General features: G+C 37.3%; 2 protein-coding genes across 11 annotated transcripts in view; both read left to right on the top strand.

The window, feature by feature from the left end:
• Nucleotides 1-98: 98 nt before the first annotated feature.
• Nucleotides 99-24,805, top strand: cd99 (CD99 molecule). 9 transcript variants are annotated; one of them, XM_079813432.1, is made up of 16 exons: nt 99-312; nt 440-503; nt 2,958-2,996; nt 5,200-5,250; nt 5,408-5,431; nt 9,319-9,360; nt 9,472-9,513; nt 9,625-9,666; nt 12,622-12,654; nt 17,316-17,366; nt 17,891-17,971; nt 18,671-18,706; nt 18,858-18,881; nt 22,479-22,586; nt 23,209-23,259; nt 23,824-24,805. In XM_079813432.1, exons 2-16 carry the CDS (start codon nt 443-445, stop codon nt 23,850-23,852), a joined length of 714 nt encoding a protein of 237 aa, XP_079669558.1. In that variant the 5' UTR covers nt 99-312; nt 440-442; the 3' UTR covers nt 23,853-24,805. The 9 variants fall into 9 exon arrangements, with proteins under 9 accessions (XP_079669558.1, XP_079669562.1, XP_079669560.1 ...); XM_079813431.1 differs by having other exon boundaries at nt 261-353; XM_079813433.1 differs by having other exon boundaries at nt 267-312; nt 443-503.
• Nucleotides 24,806-24,945: 140 nt separating this feature from the next.
• gyg2 (glycogenin 2) overlaps nt 24,946-27,850 on the top strand; it is a 23,916-nt gene continuing 21,011 nt past the window's right edge. Inside the window, exons 1-4 of one of the 2 annotated variants that reach the window (XM_079813430.1) lie at nt 24,946-25,194; nt 26,066-26,204; nt 26,471-26,645; nt 26,941-27,103. In XM_079813430.1, coding sequence (XP_079669556.1) covers nt 25,188-25,194; nt 26,066-26,204; nt 26,471-26,645; nt 26,941-27,103 — 484 coding nt within the window. In that variant the 5' untranslated portion in view covers nt 24,946-25,187. The remainder of the gene's footprint in view (nt 25,195-26,065; nt 26,205-26,470; nt 26,646-26,940; nt 27,104-27,850) is intronic. The other variant, XR_013816251.1, reaches the window with a different exon arrangement.

The raw sequence follows: 27,850 nt of genomic DNA, 5'->3' as shown, positions 1-27,850 counted from the left end.
ATATATATATATATATATATATATATATATATATATATATATATATATATATATATATATATATATATATATATATGTGTGTGTTTGTATTCAATTCTGTGGCAGACATAATACATTGTCACAACAAACCACAGCTGCAAATAATTTTATTTTACACTAAAGATAGAAGTTATACGTTCTTTAATAGAATTCGAGCAAAAGCTAGCACGCAGGTAGGGCGTGTCTAGGCGCGTCTTCTTCCTGCACTGTTTTAAATCATCACTCAAATTAGACTACATAGACAATTGGTTCAAGCTTGGATCACTCAGAGGGGTGGGTAACTTACTGCTCAACTATCCTTTCCAGAACATCTAGTACGATTCGAGTCTTGTAAAGCGGTCATTTGTTAGAGAATAAAAAAAATCACTTTAGGTTTCTTTAATCTTACATCTTTTCACAGAAGATGACTTCTTACACGTGGATTATACTTATTCTGGCAAGTCTCGCGGCAACAAGAGCACAAGGTATGGTTTCCTATCTAAACTGTTTACATTTTGTTTTGGTAACAGCGCTCGTAACATTTCTTACTTACTTTCACTAGGACGTACGATATATATAATTCCTAAAACAACAGCGGGAACAAATGCGTCGATTTGTGCCTCTTCTTAAACGCCCTGCTGTATATAAACGTCGTCACTCGTTTAAGTTTATCGAGGAGTTAAAAGTAGTTGCCTACTGCCCCAGTTATTTACCCTGATACACTACGGAAAAAGTGGGTTGAATGTTTATGAAGTGCCAAAGAACTTGGTAGCATGGGCTTGAATCTCCTTGGAGTTTATTTTTTTCCCCCCACATACAAGTAGCATGACTCACCAGCCTGTGGTAAAAATGGCAAGAGGATCAAGCTACTTAAGTTGTTTTGGTAACTTAACATAATATTATATAATAAAAGTATGTCCAAAAGTTATGACAAAATTAACGCAGAGCTACAGAAAGAGTTTATTGACCTTCCCAATTATAGTGTTCTTCATTCCCAGATTAGCTGCTAACAATGAAAAACAGTTTAAATGCTAATTTGAATAGTTTGTCTGTAATGGCTCCTCTTTAACTCGCAGAGCAAAATTGTTAAATTCTATGAATAAAACAAACCTAATAGACAGTAAAATGTCTTGTCATTTTGTCTTGTTTGAACTATAAATACAGCAAATCTTACAGTAACAGTGATTGGTAGTGGCAGATGCATCAGTGCCATGTAATGCTGTTCCATCAATGTTTTTTTTTTTTTTTTTTTTTTTGCAAGCTTATAAATGGCTTTAATTGTTTTCTCAACATTTGTTAATGATAAAATATAAAAAGAACCACATAAAACAACACCTATTTTTGTGGTATCTCTCTCGTAGTGGCACGCGAGTAGCGACTCATAACATCTCCGGGTAGTTAGACTTTTAAGGTCACAGAAAAAACACTTTCCAAACATAGCAAAATTTGCTCTGAACTACATTTTCAGAAGTCAATTTGCCTTGAACACAGTGTTCTAAATATACTTGATCCCATGATGTTGACCCATACTTCCTGGGGCGGTGTTCCTTCTACAGGCACTCTCCTTTTGTTTTGGATGGTGCATTGACAGTTTTGTTTTGGAATGATCTAAGATCAGTTTCTCCTATATGGTTTAATAGTCATTGTTTGGGTTTTGGAGACGAGAAATGCTCAGAGATCAACAGAGTTATGTACAGTAAAAATGTACAGTAAAACTGCCCTGAAGATTATCATAAGGAAAATCAGACATGCCCAAATTTAAATTAATGTTATGTATCTAATACATTACTATTAAGTTTGCCTGAATCTTCACTTTTCCTAAACGTTAGATGTTGTTCTTTCCAAATGTAGTTTTTATGCAATATAAGTCTACTGTATAACAAAAATCTACCCATATGAAAGGATCTCTCTAGATTCCGTTCTGACTCAACCACCAGTCATCATCATGGGTTATGCAAAGACCATAATGAAAACATCACCGTGGCAACATAAGCCACAGGAAGTGGCCTTTGCTGTTTCGTGTGGCAGATGCACAGTTGCAAGCTCACCATCGTGTGCCATGTAGTGTACATCTTTTTTCATATATTTAGACTTTTTTTTTTTTCTCATTATGTAATCCCAAGAGGTGGGAGGGTTTGGTCACAATGTGAATCCAGTACAACACAATATAGAATACAATACAATATATAGTTGGGTGGGGTTATTATGTGAAAGAGAACTGTCAAATTCCAATCATTTAGCTCATTCAGCGCTTTTACCCTCTAGGAATGAGACTGGTTTATTTTGAGTCACCAATTTCTTTCTCACACACGCATTCGTTTTTTGAGTCTTCCTATTTGGGGGTAATACAAGAGTAATTTTGTAGGAGGAAAGGCATTAGATGCTTTCTACAATATGATGGCTGTATCTTGTTACTAACTTGGAGCACTTTAAAATTACATCCTGCAGTGCAAATAACCTTTATATTTGGAAATGTTTTTGTGAAAACAATTACTTTAACTCATTTGAGTTGCTTGACTTGAGTTCCATTTATTTGGGTTTTGCTCTGAGATGTGGAGCCATATGTAAATTGCTCAAGTCAACTCAAATCAGGCTAACTGGTTTCCATTTGATCAAATTTAACAATTTGAAATGCTAATGAACTTACTGAAATTGTATTAGCCATTTATGGGCTGTTAATTTAATATTTTGCTGTATTTGGAGTGACTGGCAGAGATTATATGCCTAAGTGATTCAAATGATTTCTGTTGAATTGGGATGATGCATCCTCCATTGATACGTTTATTTGCAACATTAGGCAAGTTTTCTAGACATGCACATTTCAGTTAAAATATTAGATTTTACACTTGAGTTTTGAATGGGATTAAACTGGCTTTAATACCACTAGAGATGGTTTCTAGTTTGAACAATATATTAAAATGACAACTGTTTTCTTGCAGATTTGGACCTCTCTGATGCCCTTTTTGATGATGATGAGCGTAAGTAAAGAGTACTCTGTATTTACTGTATATGGCCCTTTTTATGCATGTCTATATTTATAATATGATTAGGGCTCAACAGGCTTTTTTTTTTAATACTTGCCCTGCCAAAATTGTTACTGCATGGCCCCACCAAAAAATAAATAAAAAAATAAAGTTTTGTTGTTGTTTTGACCTATGTAACTGTATTCTAATCTACAGTTATATTCTAATAAATATTGTAAGCCACCAAAATTTTAGATAATCGATTAATTCCTATTTCGATAACACAGCAAAAACAATTTACAAGTAACAGCTCAAACATACCAGAACAGAGATACAAATGAAAACAAACAGTGCTTTAAGTTTTTCAGATCACTCTAACAGTGTTCAGGTACAGATATTGAACAATTAAAAAGTAAAATAACACTGCAAATTCTTCACTTTATATCATTGATGAACATCTTTGATTTTAATGAAGAAGAAAATAAAAAAAAAACGACATGAGAGCGGATTAGAACCCAGAACTTTTGACAGGGTTTACAAAAATTCTACCACCAGACCATTACGGAAGTCGAAGATTAACAGCAGATCTATGTATTTATTCACTAATGCAAATAATCTCTGGACTAATAATATATTTGATGCAATTATGTTTGCAAATAGTCCCAAAAGGATTATTAACAGTCCCTAACTAGAATTAGACCTAGAATTTTGTTCACTGTTCTCTTTCTTTATGCTTTATAAAAATAAAAAGAATTGGTCCCCCCAATGTTCAAGACATGGTTACGGCCTTGCTCCTAATAACCTAGTGACACATGCCGCTGTCTGCCGGAGCATTATGTAGATTGTGCAACACGTACTTGACGGCAGAACAACATTTTATAGGTTGCTTTCAAAAATAGGGTTTATTACATCCCCTCATTGCCCATTGAATGTGTTTGTATTTGTTAGCAGGGGTATGTGCCATCACAAATTGACACTTACCAATTTTCATGTATTTCATAAACTAGCATAGAAAATGTCACAAACTATTACACCTGCCATTCTGAAATGCATTATGAGAACCAACCATTCAGAAGTGTGCTGGACCTTGACACTCGCTCTTCACAATGCAGAGTAATGTAGGTCTGTAGGTACTATATTGAACTGGATGTCTATTATAATGTGCCTACAGCAAGTCAAATAGTTTATCAAAAGGCATCTCCAGAAGGAAATCATGTTCACACTGTAACATTTAAATTGTTTTTTTTTTACCATAAAATTAATTGTGAAATTTAAAGCCATATTTGATAACCACTAACCACATTTTAAATTATAGGCCTATCTTTATTTGTTTAGAGTTTATAAAATACACACTGATGTCTATGGAAGCGGCAATAATAATCCTTTCCATTTTAATTAATTTTATTCATATCAGTTGTGTAAGTAACTTTAAAGTTTACTCTATTCTTCACCCAGTTCACCGGCCACTTACTTTAATGTATTTCAGGAGAAGTGGATGAATTCACGTGTTGTAAATCCAATAGATCCGATTCTCTGAACTGTGGCACAAAGTAAAATGTCTCAGCCAGAATATTTTAAACTTGCATGTGAAAGGGTTAAGCGCAATCTGGTACTCGCGAGCTGTTTGTGAGGCCGGCCTTATGAGTGTGCATGAGCGCTATGTCTCTAGGAGAGCGTGTGAGTGCTGAGTGTGGTTTAAACGCTGGCAAGACTCAAAAAGAAATGCAAATTATAAACTTTTGTGATGGTGATGAGACACTGTGCAGCTCACTTATAGTGCAGGCTCGATGTTGTGGAGTGAAGCTGTGTTTTGAGAGAGAAAGTGAGAAACTCAAGAGAGAGCGTGCTGTGATTCACAGCCAATCAATCAGAACACCGTAAACAGCATGCGAGTACTGAGTTAAGTTCTCTTTCGTGTCTTCTTGCGCTTGAATATGAATGGTTAAAAATGACTTTGAAAACGTGAAAGTTATAAACTTTCATGACTACACAGCACTGGCCCGATCGGGCAATTGACAATTCCGTCAACTGTCCCGAGCGTATTTAACGCTGATCCCTGAGCAATCGGGCAGTCCTTATTGTTGAGCCCTGTATAAAGTATTTTTTTTAATCAAATGTGGAATATCATACTCCCATCCTTGTTTATATGTTAACTATTCTGTTATGTTATTTACTGTATATTGTATTTTCAAACAATTAACAATATTATGATCTTTAGCTCCTGCAAAGCCAACGGTGAAACCAGTCCCACCCAAAAATCCAGATGCAGGTAATGAGTAACCTTGCATAATACATATAGCAATAGAAATATGTTTGAGCACATTATTTATAGTCTTATGGACTGTTTTGGTCACATTGCAATATAAGTATAGTGAATTATTTAACATATATTTCACCTAATTTATAGTTTTGTTTTGCTCTTCTAGAATTGGATATTCTTGATGCCTTAGGTAAGACAGAGGGGGCTATAATGATCACAATTACTTTTTAAACTCTTTGTGAATGTTTTGATGCATGGTAGTATTCCTCTATATTTGGTAAGTCTCTTGCAATTTATTTATTTATTTTTTAATTCATTATTATAATTTTTTATTTATTTATTAGTAAATGGTTCTTTATATTTTTGACCGGAAGTTAATGTCTCGGTTATTAGTGTAACCCTCGTTCCGGAGATGTTGTGTTGAAATACCAACCCTAGGGGTCACCGTTGAGAGCCCCAAACACCTGACATATTCAGAAAAGGCCAATAGAATTGGCGTGTGGAATTTGCATGCCAGGCCACAGTGTCTCAACCCCTCAGAGGCAGTTCAAATTGTGGCAGGAGGGACACAACGTCTCCGTTAACCTCTATCAGGGAACAAGGGTTACACTAGAAACCGGGATGTTCCCTTTTTGTCGGTCACTTTTGATATTGTGTCATAATGCGGACAGTAGGGGTCCCTATACTAAACGGCACAACTTGAACTGCATCACGAGGCATGCAGATGCGGACAATACTCTGCGTGCCAAAAGCAAGTGCAACTACGTTAACTCGAAGCCTTTCAACGGCCAGGGTAATGACCTTGGGTCTCCCTATCAAGGGGACCTTCTCGTCTCTAGGGAGATTTCACTCAAGCCGTAGGCCTCTTCTGATTCTTTTGAAAAAAAGTTTAGTTTTTATGGCTGAGTAAACCTGGTTGTTAAAATTGGGAAGTGTTCTCCTTCTCACTGAAAAAGGAACACTACGGAGACCACATCCTACCCAAAGGGGGCGGTTAAAATGTGGATAACTGTGGGTTTACTACTAGAGTACCTGAATAGTGGAAATTTCAATAGGGTCACCGTTAGGGAACCACTACATACGGAGCACTAGCCAGATTACAAGGGTTCACTTAAAAGAGGGGCATACCACGAGTAAAGGGTTGGTAGTGAGTTCCCCCGTTGAACTCATCTACCCCAATAGTGATTAAGTGATGGAGAAGGGTTGTCAAGTGTTTACCATTCAAGGGAAACTGTAACTGGACATTATCACCTCAGGGAAGGGGGAAGGTACTAATGTAAGCCCTTAACCCAACCAGTTCGTCAGAGTTTTACCCATTATTACCATTAAGACTCGACACGAAGCTGTTTCTATGCGTAGATTATAAAATCTCACAAAAGTGTTGGGTGTATCTTAGCCCGCATACGTTATCTCACAAAAGTGAGTACACCCCTCACATGATAACGACCCTAAACCTCACCTCCAAGACGACCACTGCTTTGCTAAAGAAGCTGAGGGTAAAGGTGATGGACTGGCCAAGCATGTCTCCAGACCTAAACCCTATTGAGCATCTGTGGGGCATCTTCAAATGGAAGGTGGTGGAGCGCAAGGTCTCTAACATCCACCAGCTCTGTAATGTCGTCATGGAGGAGTGGAAGAGGATTCCAGTGGCAACCTGTTACGCTCTGGTGAACTCCATGCCCAAAGGTTAAGGCAGTGCTGGAAAATAATGGTGGTCACACAAAATATTGACATTTTGGGCCCAAATTGGACATTTTCACTTAGGGGTGTACTCACTTTTGTTGCCAGCTGTTTAGACATTAATGGCTGTGTGTTGAGTTATTTTGAGAGGACAGCAAATGTACACTGTTATACAAGCTGTACACTCACTACTTTACATTGTAGCAAAGTGTCATTTCGTCAGTGTTGTCCTATGAAAAGGTATAATAAAATATTTACAAATGTGAGGGGTGTACTCACTTTTGTGAGATACTGTATTTCTGCTAATAAAACATCGTTCACTAGAGCTGATGTGGCTGTGAAACTGCTGGTGGAGTGAGCCCTCACTCCCAGTGGGCACGGTGCATCCTGGGCCTGATAAGCCCGGAGAATGGCATCCACAATCCAGTGGGCCATTGTTTACTTGGAGACAGCCATCCCCTTCTGCAGACTTCCAAAGCAGACAAAGAGCTAATCAGATCATCTGAAGCTTTGTGTCCTGTCCATGCAAAGCGCACATTGCTTGCAAGTTAATCACTTGGTCCCTGAAGGGAGAAGTGGGAACCTTGGGCACATATCCAGGCCTAAGACTCAGATCCCCCAACCTCTTGACTGAGGTAAGCACAATCAGGAGGGCCGTCTTCATAGAGAAGGCACGAAGCGCGACTGACTGCAAGGGCTCAAACGGATCTCTCTTCAGAGCCTGAAGCACCAGAGAGAGATCCCAAGAGGGGATAAGGGGAGGACTAGGAGGGTTTAACCTCCATGCACCTCTCTGGAACCTGAAACTATCAGGTCGTGCTTTCCTAAGGACCTGCCACCCACTGTGTAGTGATTCACCGCTTTTTTGGTCATGTTCACTTTAAGGGTGGAGGTGGACAGTTGCCTTTCCAGGCCCTGCTGAAGAAAAGAAAGCAAGATCTGATGCGACAATGCTTCTTTATCTCGACCGGAGGGACAGGCTATATTGCATCAACCAAGGTTCTGGTGCAAGTGTTCGATGTCTGGCCGTCGAGAAGACGAGGGCCATGAGCATTGTGTGTGTGACCCAGGGAAAGAGGAAATTGCTCTTAAGTTTTTAACTTAAGTGAAACATGTCAGAAAAACGTTACATATCAGGGAATAAAGAGGCATGGTTACACAAAGAATAAAATCATATTTTGTGAGAGAAAAAAATTTGAATAATCAAATTCCGTTGTTGTGTGATGAATCAGGGTATCTTCCGTCCATTCCAAATCCGTTTTCAATTAAAAAACAGAAAATGAAAAAACAAATCGCATTTCGTTTGTAAATTTTTTTTCCAGAAAAACAAGATTTTGCTTGATTTTTCGTTTTTCGTTCAGAGGTAGAAAAATTAATAAACAGTTTGAATATTCAATTTCTACACACAGGCAGGAATAATACGCCCCTTTCTGTTGATTGGTCAGCCGAAGATCAAACTATTCCGTCATCAGTTCTTCCTCAGTTCTGCACAGAAGAATGAAAGTCCTGCACGTCTACAGCTGTACGGATTCTTAATGCGTTTATTGCAACTACATTTCATATTCTTCTCATCAAACAAACAGACTAACGAATGGCTCGACACAATCCGTACCGGGGCAGAGCCTAGGCAGGGTTTTTTCGTGTAGATATAAATTCACCTCTTTGCATCAGCTGGCAGGATATATAAATAAATATGTATAAATATAAATGATATGGGTCAGCTTGTCAGTGAACTACGGCTCTGTGTAGTAAATGCCGCTCCATCTGAAAGCAGGTGATGGCGATTTACTACTAATCAAGGAACACGCTTTACTGACGAGATGCGCCTAACAATGTCATGCGATATATCGTCCATCCATATTTTAAACACTAATATAAAAAGGAAAGAATAATGCGTTACAACCAGAGAAAAACAGAGATATTAAAATACATACTATTTTATTTTATAATTTATGCCTTGTTTTATTCAAATTGATTGTAATTGATATCTCAAAAAGGTGATTGTGTAGGCTACAGTGCAAGCTGCTATACACTCTCACACAGAACTGCAACACAAGATTGCAACACAAAGCCTGTAATAACTTGCCATTTCGGTTTGTTTCTCAAACCCTACAGTATACCTTCAGAGCGCATGGAATATATATAGCACGAGTTGCATGTGGATTATGTTTCGACATATTTGCATCCGCTTAAAAAAACGAAGGGCAAATGCAAGCAGGATTTGTGTGTGTGTGTTCTGAAAAAAGAAGGTAATAAGCATAACAACATCAATTGGTAGTTACCCTAGTTCACACAGTTCCAATAAATTGTGATGGGTTAAATAAACTTAATAAACTGCAGATAAATGCACCAGTCAGAGTAAAATATGTCTTTATGACCATTGTTTATTGTACACAGACCCGAAGAAACCTGCTGTAGTTCCCCCCAAATCAGGAGATGGTAAGAAATCATTATGCTGGAGTGTTTATGTAATTTGTATGTATAAAGTTCATGGGTTACACTTTATAAAGAGTAAAATATGTCTTTATGACCATTGTTTATTGTACACAGACCCGAAGAAGCCTGCTGTAATTCCCACCAAATCAGGAGATGGTAAGAAATCATTATGCTGGAGTGTTTATGTAATTTGTATGTATAAAGTTCATGGGTTACACTTTATAAAGAGTAAAATATGTCTTTATGACCATTGTTTATTGTACACAGACCCGAAGAAACCTGCTGTGGTTCCCCCTAAATCAGGAGATGGTAAGAAATCATTATGCTGGTGTCTATGTCATTTTTATGTATAAAGTGGGTTACACTTTATTTTAAGACAATGGTTCTCAACCAGGGAGCCGGGGCTCACTAGGGGGCCTCAGGATGACAAAGCTAAAGCAAAGCTATTCTAATTCCGGAGCAGGTTATGTTCATAGAGTTAGTTGCCATGGTTACTTACATACCCTGAAAGTTACCTCCGTTTTTGGAACCAAAAGTTGAGTTTATCCGCTAACTTGCTCTTAAACATACCCGGGTATGTCACACAACCTGTTTTCTGGAATACCCCCCTGGTCCTCTCTCCTTCACTCTCATCACTCTTCTTTTTATAATTCCAAGAGCTACTCTTTGGGACTCGCGTCAGGTGTAGTGCGCAGGTGACGCTCATTATCATTTGCGCCACTGGCCTTGCTCCATTCCCACAGCTCTCGGCCCCACCCTACTTGCCACAATATTATTCATCTTTCTAGCTATACCATTCTCTAAAATATTTTATTAGGTAGAGTAATTGACCTGGTTGTGGGAGGGGTTACAAAATCAAATATAATAGGGAAGTGGTCCGAGATGGAAGTATGGCATATCTTACTGAGGGACACAGGGAGACCATGGGAGATAATAAGGTCCAAAGTGTGTCCTAAGTGATGTGTGGGACCATTAACTGATTGTATTAAATTAAAAGAGTCAAGAAGGCTTAGAAACTCCCTTGCCATTGGATTAGATGGACAGCATACATGAATGTTAAAATCACCACAGATCAATAGATTGTTATAATTCGGCATTAGCTCAGCTAGGAGCTCAGAAAAGTCTTGAATAAAAGCCTTATTAAATTGTGGTGGACGATAGACAACTGCACACAGAACTGGAGACCCTATCTCAATAAGAAATAGTTGCAGCTCAAAACTACTGTAGTTATTTGATGAAATTATGCGACAGTTATATGTGTGCTTGAATACAGAGGCCAGGCCACCACCGCGGCCAGATGCTCGCGGGGTGCTGAGGAAGAAATAGCCGGGGGGGAGGAGCTCAGAGAAAGCGCTGTTGTCACCAGGTTTCAGCCAGGTCTCAGTCAGCAGAAGAAAATCCAGATCGTTTGTGGAGATGAAATCGTTCAGAATAAAAGTCTTATTTGTGAGCGATCGGGTGTTTAGGAGAGCCGTGCGTACTGCTGTGCAGCTCTCATGCTGCGGTGCAGCACGGTTGAGCGGGCGGAGGTGCTCCAGCACGCAGCCCCGTCTCTGAAACCTGACAGGCCGGCAACGCGGAAGCGAGCAGCCGGCGTTAGGGATAGCCGGCGTGAGCCAGCGGTGAGAGTAATCCAGAGAGCGGCAGTAGTAAAACATGCCGAGATTCGATGGTAATCTGTTCCGTGAACAGCGAGGATCATGTTCACCGGAGGAAGCCAGGTAGGCTTTGAAGTTAACGAGGACTCCTCCTCTCTTTCCGCGTCTCTTGTAGCGTTTATTCCGTGGTAACGGAAAGATAGACCACCGTAGATAGGCCGGGATAGATGCTAGGAGAGGTGGCGGCAACTTTGAATATTCATTGATGCCGTGAACGGGCAAATTGTTCACGGAGTCCCGGATCTTTAACAGTGTCAGGCAATCATAAACCAGCAGCGACGACACATTTTGAATTGCAAATAATATGGTAAAAATAAACAACAATAAACTCAACAGAAGAGGACGGCAAGCCATACACAGCGGCGCCATCTTCACTCAAAAAGTGTGTTCACCCTCATGTCGTTCGACACCCGTAAGACCTCCGTTCATCTTCGGAACACAAATGAAGATATTTTTGTTGAAAGCTGATGGCTGAGAACACTCTTCAGTTAGGCCTCCATTGGCATTCAGTACATTTACACTCACAAGACCCATAAAAGGCTCTTAAAACGTTGTTACAAAGTCCATCTCACCACAGTGGCTCTACAATAATTTTACGAAGCGACGACAATAGTTTTTGTGGGCAAAAAAAAATCAAAACAACGACTTTATTCAACCTCTTCTTGTCTTCCGTGTGTGCCTCCACGACGCATGCGCGAGAATGACGTAGCGCCGGCGTTCAGGAATCCATGAAATGCACACTTTAGCCCGATTTTGAGCTCTACGCTGAGACCTAAAGCACGATCAATGTAGAATTCAACAGCTTAGATACGCGCGTCTTCCTCTGCTTGTAAACAAATCGCTTCTGGGTCATGTGTCCAAACGCCGGATCTGCGTAATATTCTCGCGCATGCGTCGTGGAGGCCTACACGGAAGACAAGAACAAGTTGGATAAAGGCGTTATTTTGAATTTTTTTGCGCACAGAAACTATTGTCGTCGCTTCGTAAAATCATTGTAGAGCCACTGTGGTGAGATGGACTTTGTAACGACCTTTTAAGTGCCTTTTATGGGTCTTGTGAATGTAAATGTACTGAATGCCAATGGAGGCCTATCTGAGGACTTTCTCAGCCATCAGCTTTCAACAAAAATGTCTTCATTTGTGTTCCGAAGGTGAACGGAGGTCTTACGGGTGTCGAATGACATGAGGGTGAGTAATTAATGACAGAATTTTCATTTTTGGGTGAACTAACCCTTTAAGTACTGATTAATATGAATCAGTATTCAACAGCTTAGATACGCGCGTCTTCCTCTGCTTGTAAACAAATCGCTTTTTGTAGGGTTAGGATTAGAGTTTGGTTTAGGGTTGCATGCAGTTATGCATCGTTTACTGTTACTATAGTAAGTACAAGCAAGATTTGTAACAAGGACACTGTAAAATAGTGTTATCAGTTTATGTAGTAATGTTTGTTTAACTGACCCATAGTGCATTTAGTTTAATGAGCTAAAGCTAATTTAAGTTTATTTATTACTTCATTGTAGGTTAATTATGTTTCTAAATCCGTTATTTTTGTAATGTAATCAACCTACTAATGCAATGCAAACAAATTAACATGATTTCTTTATCAGGTGGACTTGATCTGTACGATGCATTGGGTCCAGGTAAAAATTTATGTTTGTTGCTTTTTCTCGAGAACTTTGTAGTTTCTATTTTTGTCTTGTTTACAATCAGTTTGTTTTTTTCCCCCAGTATAATTTACTAATTAAATTATGATAAGTTTATGTTGGAGGAACACGATTTATAGTTATTTTTTGCTTTTAACACAACAGGGAAGGTTCACTCAAATTTTGTTTTTATTATTTACATTCTAAACTTCTGACTTCCATTCTTCTGTGAAACACAAAAGAAGATATTTTCAAGAATGTTTTTGGGCTGGACGATAATTCAATGCCAATATATATATCGCGATATAACATAACATTTTCACACAATGTCAGTCTATGTATTATCGCCAACATGCTCATTCTTGTTTAAATTACCTTTCAGAGCTTGTGAAAGGCGCTTGGACAGTGCTTCACGAAAGTTTATCATTTGCTCGTGTTTGAAGCCTTGAAAAAAGCAGCGCGCACTCATCTCAAACAGAGCACAAATAGACCACTGAATCTTCTTTTATTTATTTGTTGTGCTTCAGTAGATAAAGGTTTTGCATATAAGGAGAATAGAGCGCCATGAATCGTTCTTCACACTGAAATTTAAAACCGTTAAAAGAAAATGCTCAATAAACTGCAGCATATGAGCGCTGCGCGCTGGGACTCTGTGTTGCTTCAAGCGCATCATTCTGCACACGGAATGCGCATAAGTGCTTTGTGCCGCTCTGTATTGAGGGTATGCACGTGACGTCACCATCAGCTGGAGTGACTGCGGTTATGAATCGCGATGAACCGTCCGATTTACACCCCAGGTGCCGACTAGCAGCGGGAACACATCAAATCTGTTCCACCATCTGAAGCAGTTCCACCCAATAGAATATTCTGAGAGTCAGAAGATGAAGATTCAGTTTTCAGCAAATCTGAGCACTTTTCATATTCTTTATCCTGGCTGAAGCACTTTTGTTTTAATCTATAAAACATTATAGATTATAGAATAATATTATCAGCCTACATTATAGTTTAAAGTTAAAGATATTAATATCAATAAAGCAGGGCTGCCACTAACAACTATTTTTATATCGATTAATCTATTGACTAATTTATTGTTTAATCGATTAATCTATCGACTAATTTGTCACAGTAATTTTTAACAATGTTACTTAAAAACATTTAATTTAACTTGCACCATTGGCCTTCAGTAGTGTACTATAAAAAAGTATAAATGTAAACAAGCCCTTGACAATATGTAAAACTAAAAGAGTAAAAATGTGAAAAGGTACAAATTTGTAAACCAACATAACATAAAAAAGAGAATATCAGCAAATACTTTTTATATAGAATAGTGTTGTCACGATACCAAAATTATGACTTCAATACGATACCAGAGCAGACTAAAATACCTCAATAACGATAAGTTACTGAATCGATACCATGGCAAAAAAACAGTAAAAGAAATTGAATAATATGACAGAACTTACTATTCATTGTTTTATCATTGTTTTAGGGTTAAAAAACCCTAAAAACTCACTCGGCCGGCATGTTCCTGCCCTGCCCTGTTTCACACAGAATATTAGGTCCAGCCCTTTAAGAGCTGCACGGACCAAATTCATTGTAACACCCGGTTTCTCATTCAACTCTGTATACGTTCAATAAAGACATATCCGACTGCGTTTACCCGAATACTCGCCAGGACGTGCATTTTTACATATTTTTTACCATTCAAACCCAATAATCCGGGAAACTGGCGTCGCAATCTGTCTGAGTGAAAGGCATGTGCACGGCTGCGCGAGCTTCAGGTCAGAGTCCGGCAGCGCGCGCGACCACGTCTTGGCCACGCCGCACTTTTCTGTTGCTTTCTTTTTCCTGAGCTGCGCGGATATATTTCACTGTTCTGCTTCCATTGTTTAGTGAACGGTGAAAGCAGAGCTCACACACACGTCCTCACTCATGCTGTCACACATCGGCGCAAATTAAGAAATACTGCTCTTATTAGAGTGCTGTCATTTTTAAAGTACTGGTACTAATTCAATTTCATATCGTACCCAACTCATATCGTACCCAACTATCGTGACAATGTACCCAGCCGACTAAAAATATTGACGTCAACTAATTAACAGCGTCGACGCAGTCGATTGTATCGACCAATCGCGACAGGCCTACAATAAAGTGAGTGAGAGTCTTATGTTTTTGACAGTGATTTCACATTTCTTGTATGAAGGCTAAATACTGTACAAATAAAAGGTGAACATTAATTTATTTGTACCATTTTTATTTCTAAAATATTATATAGTTTTATAGGAGGAGGTTTCATAGACTTGGCAAATACATTTTTCAGAAGTTTATAGGTACAGACATCCGTTGTGGGTGTTCTTGGCAGTTTTTTCTGAGGCTTTTATATAGTTCATATCGATATCGGAATTATATTGTATCGACCAAAATTAAGAAATATATTGTGATATAAATTTTGGCCATATCGTCCAGCCCTAGAATTTTTTAAGTTTTCTTTTTTTCCCCCCAAAAGCTAACTGGGGTCAAAAGAATATGGGCCATTTTGACTTTCAAATGGTGAACAAAACCAGATATTTTTTTCTCAAAATCATGTTTTTTTGTGTTTCACAGAAGAAAGCGCTTCACAATTTTTTTCCCCTGAATTCTACAATCAATACCCCATAATGACAATGTGAAAGAAGTTTGTTTGAAATCTTTGCAAATGTATTACAAATAAAAAACGGAAAAATCACACGTACATAAGTATTCACAACCTTTGCCATGCCACTCAAAATTGAGCTCAGGTGCATCCTGTTTCCACTGATCATCCTTGAGATGTTTCTACAACTTGATTGGAGTTCACTTATGCTAAATTCAGTTGATTGGACATGATTTGGAAAGGCACACACCTGTCTATATAAGGTCCCGCAGTTAACAGTGCATGTCAGAGCACAAACCAAGCCATGAAGTCCAAGGATGTGTCTGTAGACCTCCGAGACAGGATTGTATGAGGCACAGATATGGGGAAGGGTACAGAAAAAATTCTTCAGCATTGAAGGTCCCAGTGAGCACCGTGGCCTCCATCATCCGTAAATGGAAGAAGTTTGGAACCACCAGGACTCTTCCTAGAGCTGGCCGCCCAGCCAAACTGAGTGATTGGGGGAGACAGGCCTTAGTCAGTGAGTTGACCAAGAACCCGATGGTCACTCTGACTGAGCTCCAGCGTTTCTCTGTGGAGAAAGAAGAACAACCATCTCTGCAGCACTCCACCAATCACACCTGTATGGTAGAGTGGCCAGACGGAAGCCACTCCTCAGTAAAAGGCCGTCTGGAGTTTGGCAAAAGACACCTGAAGGATTCTCAAACCATGAAAAACAAAATTCTCTGGTCTGATGAAACAAAGATTGAACTTTGACCTGAATGGCAAGCGTCATGTCTAGAGGAAATACCTGGCCAATACCATCCCTACAGTGAAGCATGGTGGAGGCAGCATCATGCTGTGGGGATGTTTTTCAGCAGCAGGAACTGGGAGACTTGTCAGGAATGAGGGAAAGATGATTGCAGCAATATACAGAGACATCCTTGATGAAAACCTGCTCCAGAGCGCTCTGGGGCGAAGGTTCCTCTTCCAACAGGACAACGACCCTAAGCACACAGCCAAGATAACAAAGGAGTGGCTACGGGATAACTGTGAATGTCCTTGAGTGGTCCAGACTTGAACCGGATTGAACATCTCCTGAGAGATCTGAAAATGGCTGTTCAACGACGCTCCCCATCCAACCAAATGGAGCTTGAGAGGTCCTGCAAAGAAGAATGGGAGAAACTGCCCAAAAATAGGTCTGCCAAGCTTGTAACATCATACTCAAAAAGACTCAATGTAATTGGTGCCAAAGGTTATTTTTAATACATTTCCAAAGATTTCAAACCAACTTATTTCATGTTGTCATTATGGGGTATTGTTTGTAGAATTGAGGAAAAATTATAAATTGAATCCATTTTTGAATAAGGCTGTAACATAACAAAATGTGGAAAAAGTGAAGCGCTGTGAATACTTTCCGGATGCACTCTAGGTTTAGAATGACATGAGAGTGTATATAAATGATCATTCAATTCAATTTTGTGAGCTATTCCCAAAAAATAAATGTTGGGCATTAATGTGATTTTAAATATTTATGTAGAGCTACTACTTAATAGCTCATTTGCTGCTATTCATAGCTATTACAAATGCTAATAGTTTTTTTTCTGTTCTTATTGTTTTAAAGGGGCTATATGCAACTTTTTCCCCAAAATAAACGTAACAATAGCCTTTTTATTTTACCATTTATGACTCAAACATCTCCTGATGAGCATACTGACACCTTGTCCGCTCACAGTGGGTGCACCTATAAGCCTGTATCCTATTTTTCCTATTTTCTGGCGGGTCGTCTTTTCCCGTGCTGTCTGCGGATGTGACGGCACCACCGCTGCGAGAGCGAGCAGAAAATGAGAGCAGTTCTGTTTTTTGGCCACAGGTGTCAGTCGCGAGTTTAAATTTCAGAAAAACGCATATAGCCCCTTTAAAGGTGCTATCTATTCAATGAGTAATAAATCTGATACAAAATAGGTTTTCTTAAAAATAATTTAAACATTCTTCAAAATATCTTCTTTTGTGTTCATATACATGTATACACTTTCTATTTCTACAGATGATGATGATCCCCCCAAAAAACCTGCTGTCCCAAAAGAGAGAGGAACTGGTATGTTTATGTTTCTGCCAACATGTTTGTTTGCATCTGTTAGGGCCTTGCACCACCCTCATATTTCTCAAAAAAGCTTGTAAAAGTGTCATTTCTTAGGGACCTTTTTCAGTTTAAGAGAGATAAAACTGGAGTGCTGCACACTGAATTATGTAAATTCTTTCAACAATAATGCATGACATTAGTGTAAAAAAAAAAAAATTCATACTCAGACAGGGAAATTGCCTAAATCTTCTATATTAAAGTCCCTGTGAAGTGTCTGGATGGCACAGTTGTCCTTTGTGTTGACAAATTTCCCCAATGGAAAGCAGTATTTAAACTGTGAATTGCTCCCTATCCATATATAGTGTATCCATATCCATATATACTAATGCAATATTTGTTCAAATTCAGTATTCTAGAGGTAGCCTCTATTAAAAAGGCTCATTACATGTAATTTTCAACACTTTGAAAAGTCTGAGGGACTGAAAGATTACTGAACCCAATCAGATTTTCGTTAATTAGATTTTTATTTTTCATTTAAGGTGGTGGAACTTTAAGTGACAAAGATCTTTTTGACGTAAATGAAGAGGGTGAATACAAGCCCGATAAAGGCCGAATTGGAGGTTTGTGTCAAATTTTACACTATCGTTTATGTTAGCTTGATTTAGGATTGTATGTTGTCTTAATTTGAAGTTTGCATCTCTGTTCATAGCATAGTTCATAGCAAATCCAGAATTAAATTATAGACTGATGTTACCCAATTTAATTTTATGAAAAATCTCCCAACAAACATTATATGACCATAACTACTTGCAGTCATTTTCTAAATAAAAAATATTCATTTAAAAGGTGTTCTTCATTGTCCATATGTTAATATAGAGAATAGAACCAACAGTGTTGGCCATGGAACATATACCACATTAAATATTTTATTCAGCATGCTTCCCTGGGGTTTCCTATGGAAGCTTGTTTCCAAATGGAATAAAAAAGTTGTGACTTTCTATCTCCTGTTTTTTTCTCTCTCGCAATTATGAGTTATAAAGTCAAATTCTGAGGAAAAAGTCAAAATTGCGAAATGCAAACATCGAACTGCGGGGGGAAAAAGTTACCTTTTTATTCTGTGGTAGAAACAAGCTTCCATAGTTTCTTATATGGGTTTCTTTGACTTAAATATAAGCTTTATGTCTAACCCATTTGGAAGCCCCAAATACAATCACGATTACCTAAACTTGGTAGCATTTGTTACTAAATGTACTGTACTGTCTGTGAAGTACATCAATGCTGTGAGTGAATCTGATTCTGGTTTTTGGTATTGGTTTAAGGGGGAGGAGCAGACCCTGGTTATGATGATCCAAGTGGTATTTATTTCCTTATTTGTTTCAAATGTATACCCTCTTGTTCATAATTTTTTAGTTGTGTATATACGGTAACAAAACATTTACATCTTTAATAGTAAAATATGTCTTGATTTTGCTGGGTCCTAATTTGAATTTTTATTTTTCTCATTAGGTGGTGCCTCTGAACAACCTCAAGGTAAATATTATTTTCACTAACTTTATTTAAATAATACTTAAGTTCTATCTATCAGTAATTGTTTTGGAAAAACTGTCGGTCACAAAATGAGTTTACCTAAGGATAAATTGCCCACTGAAATATAAAGTTGGTCACAAACACTTACATGAGTGAGTGCCTCTGGGTGGTGCTTTTGTTTCAGCTCTTTCATGCTCTCTTTTCCTCACTCCTAGCTGTTTGTCCTGACAGAAGCTTTGTTTACTTGCCAATGTTGTCTTTCCCAGTGGAGTTAGCATGTCCTCTGTTTTTTAATTTTTATTTAAAATCAAGAATGAGTCTTGAGCATTTGTGGTCAATGTTTCAGCCTAAATATTGAGCGAGGCCATGGAAACTGCTAGTCTGATGACTAACTGTCACACAGTTCTTGCATAACGACAGGGCGGTCCAACAGACAAAAAACAATTATTGTGTGCAGTACATGAGTTTTTTCCACTGTGATTGTTTTCTTCTGTGTTGGTATAGTAAATGGGTGGTGAATAGTCATATGCACAGTGCCTTTTAGTATATCTGAAGACTGATTGATTTGACTGTTCATTCTGCCAGTGGCTGTGCCCTAAATTTCTGCTTCGATTTGCCTGTTGTTGCAGATCTAAACCAGCAGTGGCTCCAGCTTATCAAGATGCTAGGCGATAATTTACCAGAAGTCCTCAGTGTCTGGATTGCCCAGTTTAAACAAGTAGTACACCCCCTGCTAGAGCAGTTTCGGGGACTTCTGAATATAACGGAGGAAAAGGCAGAGCTCTAAATGTCTTGTATTATAACCTCCTATGCTTGTGTTGGGGTGAAATGGTTTTAAACATTGTTTACATGGTTTGCAAATTGGTTTGGTTTTAAGGCTGGGGCTGCTGTTGCACATGGTTTTTTATGGATGAGATGCATATTTGGTTGTGATCAAGATTAATCATATTGATTTGACAAATTTGGCATTAATTGCATTGTATTGCTGACTAGTTTGACTGTTTTTATGGTGGTGAGGATTATCAAAAGCCTTTACACAACTATTGAAAAGTTTGGGATCAATAAGTGTGTGCGTGTGCGCTGGGTGTTAAGAAATGTCAATCTCCATTGTCACGATCCTTCAGAAATCATTCTAATGCTGGAGTAATGGCTGTTGGACATTCAGCTGTGCATCCCAGGGATAAATTACATTTTAAAATGTTACAATAGAAAAGTTTAAATTGCAATACATTTTTGTTTTACAATTTTATGGTTTGTACCGTATTTTTGATTTTTAAAAAAAAGCAGTCTTGGTGATCATAAGTTCTCAAAAACACAACAAAAAAAGCTTACTGGCCCCAAACGTTTGAACAGCAGTGTATATAATAAATCAGTAGGTGGAAGTCACTAATGGTTGTTTGTAATGGATCTGTTAGAGTGTACAAATAAAGGATGTTTCTGGCTGTGAAATTGAGTAAATGCTAGTGCTACATTTATTTATATATTTCAGATAAAGAGGGTTGTGAATTACAATACATGTCCATCCTTTTCCTCAGGACATCCTTCTTGACTTCTGGTCTTTCTCTCGCTTTCTCTTGTTGTGCAGACACATTGTAGATGCATAGGATATACTCAGTTTTTTGCCAACGAATAGATGCAACAGAGTGACTGGTTTTGCATGGGTTTGAGAAGGCGTTTCTGCTCATGGGAGCCATCTTATTACCTATTTTCTTGATTTTAAGTTGAAACATTGGTACGTTGTCGAGGTCAAGTAGGTCTAAAACCAAGTTTTAGCCATGAGAGAATTGTGCTACAGAGGATTGAAATTGAAAATCTTTAGCGCATGCAGGGATTATGACGTCCTAAATCTCAAAGAGAGCAGAGGTGCTAAAGACCCACCCCAGAGATACTTGTCCTAACATTATAGCTTTTGATGTTTTGGGTCAAAAAAAGAGACCGATTCATTATGTAGACAGATAATCTTAAAAAAATGTATTTTTATTTTTTTTAATTTATTGGCATCAATGGTTCCAAAAAGAAACTTTTAGAACATTTCCATTACATAAAAGGTTATTTTGTAGTGGTTAGGAGTTTCTCACACACACACACACACACACACACACACACACACACACACACACACACACACACACACACACAAAAATGTTTCTTAAAGAACTGTTCAATGAAAGATTTATTGGGGAACTTAGAATGGTTCTTCTGTATGGCATTGTTGTGAACCAAACACACATTTTAGGAATGTTTATTTACCACATAGCAGGCATTCATCCTATCGGAAGAACTTGGTAGTTTACATTTACTGCTGTTGGACATTTCAATGTTTGAAAGATGCCTTTAACAATGGTATTCTTTCTTGGTGTATGTTTGGATGTATTGGTTCTCCTTTGTTGATTTTCAGGGTCACATTTTTTCTTTTCTTAAGTTTGTCAAGTCAACTTTATTTATATAGTGCTTTTTACAATGCAGATTGTTTCAAAGCAGCTTCATAGTGTTACACAGGAAAATAATGCTACAGAATTTGATTCGGCTGTACAGCCGCTCTGGAGAAGACAGTGATGTCATCTAGCTCATTTCAGTTATCATGCAGTGACAATGTGGGCAGATCAGTAATTTAGTTTATATGGTTAATTTAGTTTACCAATCAGATTTATTTGGATATTTAGTTGAAAATTTAGACAGTGGCAAGGAACTAAATTTTCCTTTGGCAAGGAACCAAAACTCCATCAGGTGAATCTCTGTGGCTATTTTCTCTGTCATCTTAGTTTTTTTAAGCATTTCAACTTTGTGTGTCAATTTTCCTTTTTAATAAAGTGAAATGTGAGAATTCCCTCTGTTTGGTTAATGTCATATAGTCACACCCAACTGCTGTGACTGTTCTTTTAATTGTCAGCATATCTCACTGGGTAACAACACCACCAACCATGGCACAGTGAGAATGTATTGAGCATGTGTGAAGAACACTGGCCTGCCGGCTAGCGGGTGCCTCTTATATTATCTAGCTGCCTAAGTGTTAACTATGCATAGCTTTAGATCTGAAACTGCAGTATTTTGTAGGAGGTTAATTTGAAACATTAGTTTAAATGAGTAGTTTACAAGCCTCTATGTATTTAGTCAGGTGAACTCCTGCATGCATGGTTGCAAACACAAAAATGGGTTTATTCAGGCAACACCCAGCATGTTTACACCACAACCCGTCAACTAAATTTCTAGTGTAGTTAATCAAAATTCCACAATGTCAGATACATAGTTACCTACTTGGCAATGATTGGATGATTTTGATCATATATTATTATATGAATTATTAGTTACACATGTCTAGCTGAAGAACAATATGTACAGGAATATGTTCCAAGTGTTCTGAGGAGAATAGGAAACTCCTGTTGCACCCCCTAGTGGCAAAAAAAATTACAGTTTGCTTGTCCTCTTGTTAAATGCCCATGTTTTTTGTAGTTTTGTCATCAAGCTCCAATTAATAACTAATTTAGTCATTGAAAAAAGGTTAAATAGGAACCACTTATTGTACACTCCCAAAGCAATTTGAAACTAGCCCTTGTCTTTCTTTTTTCTTGTGTGTTCTTTCCCTTTAAATGTATCCCACAGGCGGAGCCATGGCTGCCATCATCAGTTCTGTGGGTGTTGCTATCCTCGGTGCTGCCTCAAGTTACTTTGCATATCAGAAAAAGAAACTGTGTTTCAAAGTACAAGGAGGTGAGTTCAACACTTTAATCCGGTGAAGGATTCTGAATCCTTATATAAGCACTCGCTTGGTTTTGATTCATGCAAGTTGCTTGCTTATCTGAGCAGTTAAAAAAGATAAGGAAAAAATGACTTCACAAATGAGCTGTTTAACTTAATAAACCAACTTTTTTTTTGCTCAAACTATTTGGCCTCCACTAATAACTTGTTCCTCAATTTCATATAAACACTTCCGGGAGCCTCAACACATGGTTTACTTTAGCTCAACTAACACAGCAGCTCTTGTAGAGGAAGTGGGGGTTGGGTGCATGACGTGGCAGGCAGTTTAACTGCTCTGGTTGTATTACAAAAGCCCTCGAGGCCTCAACAGGTGGCTCTGTGGCGCAATGGATAGCGCATTGGACTTCTAAGCTACACTTGGAGAAGTGATTCAAAGGTTGTGGGTTCGAGTCCCACCAGAGTCGAGTTTTTTGAGGGAATGTTTAAAAAAAAAAAGACTAACAACAAATTTAGCAGTGTGTTGTCCCTGGTGTGAATGGTGTTAACATGGAACTTTAGTAACATCATTTTTAAAATACCATAAGCAAAATTGTTTCATGGGATAAGCTGAAAAGCATTTTTTTTATTTTTATAGGGGAGGATCCAGAGAGTGGCAAAAACCATGGTACTCAATCTGATCCACAAGGTGAGCATGATAGTGCCAACACACACTCATATATATATATTTATGAATTGAAGATAATGTAATTCTGACCCCACATCATATGCAAAGTTATTTGTGATTGTTCCAGTCAGTTAACATGGATATTACCAACCATTTTTTTTTTAAATATAAAGTTATGATCACATGATATTTTGGAAATCATTCTAATATACACAAGAAACAATTCTTCTTATAATGTTGAAAACAGTTGTGTCACTTACTGTTTTTGTGGAAACGGTGATACAGTTTTCAGAATTCTTTGAATAGTGAGTTCAAAAGAATAGCGTTTATTTAGCTTTTGTAACATTTATACATGTTTTACTGTCATGTTTGAATTTAATGCATTAAGTTAATTTCTTTTTTTGTGGTGTATACAGTTTTATAGTTGCATATAGTTTTGTTCAAATTAAGTATTCAGAAAAGTTGTTTTTGATATATTTTCTAGATATGTAGAGGAAAGAGTTTGTTTTTATATGAATGTTATGCTTTCTGATGCTTTTAAAGTCTCACCAAGTAGATAACAATTTTCTCTTTTCTCCCCCGAAGTTTTCAGCAACCTCCTCCGTTCATCGTAACTGCAATTGGATCTGCACTGAAAGAATATACGCACACCTAGCATGCACAGTTATGGAGAGCCTGACACTATGGGAAACATCTGTTATATGAAATGCTGGTTTTAGGCTATTTTGTTTTTTTGTTGTTTTTGTTGTTGTTGTTTTTTTTTTATCTTAGTGTAGGCCTACGTGTTTTTTGTGTTTTTACTTTTAGATTCTCTAAGTCATATTGCCTTTGATTTTTTCTTGTTGTTGTTTAAGAAATACTTTTTTTGTTTTATTTTTTAATTTTTTTTATTGTTCATCTTTGAAAGAGTAATATGTCACTTAATGGCTTTTAGTGTTATTTTAGTATTTCAAGTGCCAATGTAAGATACTGCCCTATAAACTGACAAAGTTGTTACTATTTTTGTAGAAGTACAGCAAGTTGCATTTAAGGGACTTGCTATTGTAAAGTGCAAGCTGTCCGTTTACAGATGAATGCATCAGTTGTTTGTATGCATTTTTACATAACATGCATAATCTGAATTATAGATTGCCTTCTTTCCCAATCAGACAAAAGATATGATGATGATGTATTTTAATGAGAATCGAATTGACTGGTGACAATGTCAATTAAAATAAAAATATCATGGAATGAGTTTCAAATTATGGGATGCCAACTTGCTTCTATATCATTTACATTTTCTATATTTAAATGTATTTATTTAAAATAGAACGGAATGATATTAAAAGGTAAAATGTTTTTTTTCCTTCTCATTATTAACCTGTTTTAGCCATTGTAAATACTGCTAAAGCAAGCTAAATGGTAATGCACTTTTAGACAGGCCATGTGACGCATAAGTCAACTTGCATTTAATGTGTTTAATTGAACCATTGATAATTTGTCTGCTCTTTTATTTTCTGTCGTTTTGCTGTTTTTGTTTGAATATGCATTTGGTTGTTATTCCCAAAATAAATAGGTTATTCCTGGATTTAAATCATTGTTCTGTATTTTGAATTTTGCTTAAATATATATTGCGCAATATTTTGATATTTAATTCGGCGCCGAGATCGGTTTCCTTGATTAATTTTTTTGTGTGTTTATATCTTGTTTAATGACCCAATAATCGATATCGGTAGTTGCTCATTATATGTAGCGGGGGTTGAATGACCCCTGTCGGCTGACCGTTAGGCTACTTCAAACAGGATTTTTTTTTTTTTTTTTTTCTCCTTCACTTGTCACAGTGAATGTTGACTGAAAGCAGTGCTGCTGTTTTAAGAAAGACCTGTGTTTGCACGACTATCGTTTCATCGACTTGTCATTTATTTTAAACACTGCCACTCCGAAGAGCGATATAAAAATACGACTGAAAAATGACGGGTAAGTTGACCCTTCTAACAAGCTACCGTTTTACTTCCAAATGTCTAGACCGAGTAAAAATATATCCTATATTCGAGCACACTACTTATTAACTGGAAAGCACAGTGTGATGTCTATTTAACCTAATCCAGCAAACCTATAATGGCGTTTTGAAAGAAATTGTTTATTCCAAGTGCTGTCAACAATAGCAAGCAGTCTATTTGCATTGGCTATGTTCATTCCAAGTTCAATCCCTGACCATGCCTTTCAAGTGTCATTGTGCCATCTGCCAAAGAAAAGCGGGTCAGGAAAACAACTGTGGTGATGTCTTGTGTAGGCTATATCAGTGACCATAGCTCAATGTAATGGGTCATTGAATCAAATTTGAAACATTATGTACTTTTTGAAACCCACTTTTTTAATGCCAGTCAAAAATTCGGACATATTTATTTTTTATTACTTTTATTAATCAGATGTGGCTGCTTTTCCTTAACTATCTGGTCAAATTAGTCTACAAAATTATTGTCATGTGAGCAAGTCCAAATTAGTTTAAAAAAAATAAATAAATAAGATGATCATTTCAATAAAATTAGTCCAAAATTGGACTAGTACACTGAAACAACTTTGGTGGCTTTGAAACATTTTTCACTCACAAACATTGCTAGTAAATTTCACATACAGTAATAACAAAAACGTTTTATTAAACATGCAATTTTTAAATAGTATTAAATTGTATAGTATTTTCTTGCAAAACTTATTCCAAACTGTTTTATTTACAACTTTGAGAGATTTTTTTTTTTTTACGGTGTGGTGTGGCGTATTGGCCCAAAGCACATTTATTGCACTATTGTCCTCAGTTATGTCTGTCTGGTATTTTATCTCTTTCTCTCAGAGTCTCAGGCCTTTGTGACCCTGGCCACTACAGATGCCTATTGCATGGGATGTATAGTGGTAGGCAAAAGTTTGCGCAAACATGGAACATCAAGGAAGTTAGTGGTGATGATTTCCCCCAATGTTTCCAGAACAGGAAGGTGAGTGAACAAATGTCCTCCACTATTAATTTCGAAATAACATTAATCTGTTCCAGTCTAACTTCAGAAGTGAGGGCTATTAAGAGTGATTAAGCTTCTGTAAATTTAACTTTATAATATGACTTTCAAAAGGGTAAAACTTTCCCATGCAAAGTGCTCTGTAATAGTTTTCAATCCCAATGCAACATTAATCTTTCTTTGGGTTGCTTCCCTTTTTTCTGACTCATTGATTGAATTTTTTTTGTTTTTTTTCTGCATTTGTCTAGACTGGCCCTGGAGGATGTGTTTGATGAAGTTGTCATGGTAGATGTGTTGGACAGTAGAGACAAGGCTCATCTGACCTGGCTGGGACGTCCTGAACTAGGGGTCACCTTTACCAAACTCCACTGCTGGACCCTTACACAGTTCAGCAAGTGTGTGTTCTTGGATGCAGACACACTTGTGAGTACTTGGTTCTGTCAGATGGAAGTAAAGAAGTGTTCAAAGCTTTAGAAACACACGTAATACATAACTATACACATATATATATATATATATATATATATATATATATATATATATATATATATATATATATATATATATATATATATATATATATATAAAAAGCACAACATGCAATAATAATTGTGCCATAGTCTATATATGTTGCAGTGCAGGTGCAACTACATACTTTGAGGATAATGTGTGAGTTGCTGATCCCACAATTTGGCTGTTATATTATTCTGTGCCCCAGGTACTGTGTAATGTTGATGAACTGTTTGAATATGAAGAATTTTCTGCTGCACCTGATCCAGGCTGGCCGGATTGCTTCAACTCTGGGGTGTTTGTGTTTAGGCCCTCTCTGAATACCTATACCCAAATACTGCAACACGCCGCACAGCATGGCAGCTTTGATGGTGAGTCACTCGGTTATATTTAGCGTATATTACATTCAGATCTTTTAAGTTCAGTCTAAATCAGATGTCCTCAAAGCTTGATGGAACTTTAATTAGCCTCAAATATTGTTTTGCAACATATGTATTTTTAATCTTTAAAAACAACAACAGGAGCTTCACATATACACTACCATCCAAAAGTTTGGGGTCAGTAATATAAATGCAACAAAGATGCATGAAATGACCAAAAGTGACAGTAAGTACATTTATGTTACAAAAGATTGTGGTAACATTTTACTTAAAGCCTTTATATTTCATGCATTATTAATGTATTTTTCATGCATTAAGTATACCTTGTAATGCACCTTATAATGCATTGTATGATCTAATGAATAACTGTAACCACACTTATACATTATAATATCTTGTTGCATCTTTACAAAGTATAATGCATTAAAAACACATGACCAACAACCAATTTTAGATGTAACAAGGAATCTGCAAATATTATAACGAATTTTAACTTTGGATGCAATTATTTATGAAAAGATATAATTCATTATAATGTATACTACAAACCTTTATAATGCATTATACATAAAAGCTTCAAGTAAAGTGTTACGAATATTTTTTATCTCAAATAAATGCTGTTAAACTCAACTCAACTCAATTCAATTCAATTCATGGGCTTTATTGGCATGCATGTGTGAAATAGCACAATATTGCCAAATCAATAGACATATAAACATATAGATAAATAAAAGGGGA

This window comes from Gobio gobio (genome assembly GCF_949357685.1).
Source record: "Gobio gobio genome assembly, chromosome: 3".
NCBI lineage: Eukaryota > Metazoa > Chordata > Actinopteri > Cypriniformes > Gobionidae > Gobio > Gobio gobio.
This window is presented reverse-complemented; position numbering and strand designations above follow the sequence as displayed.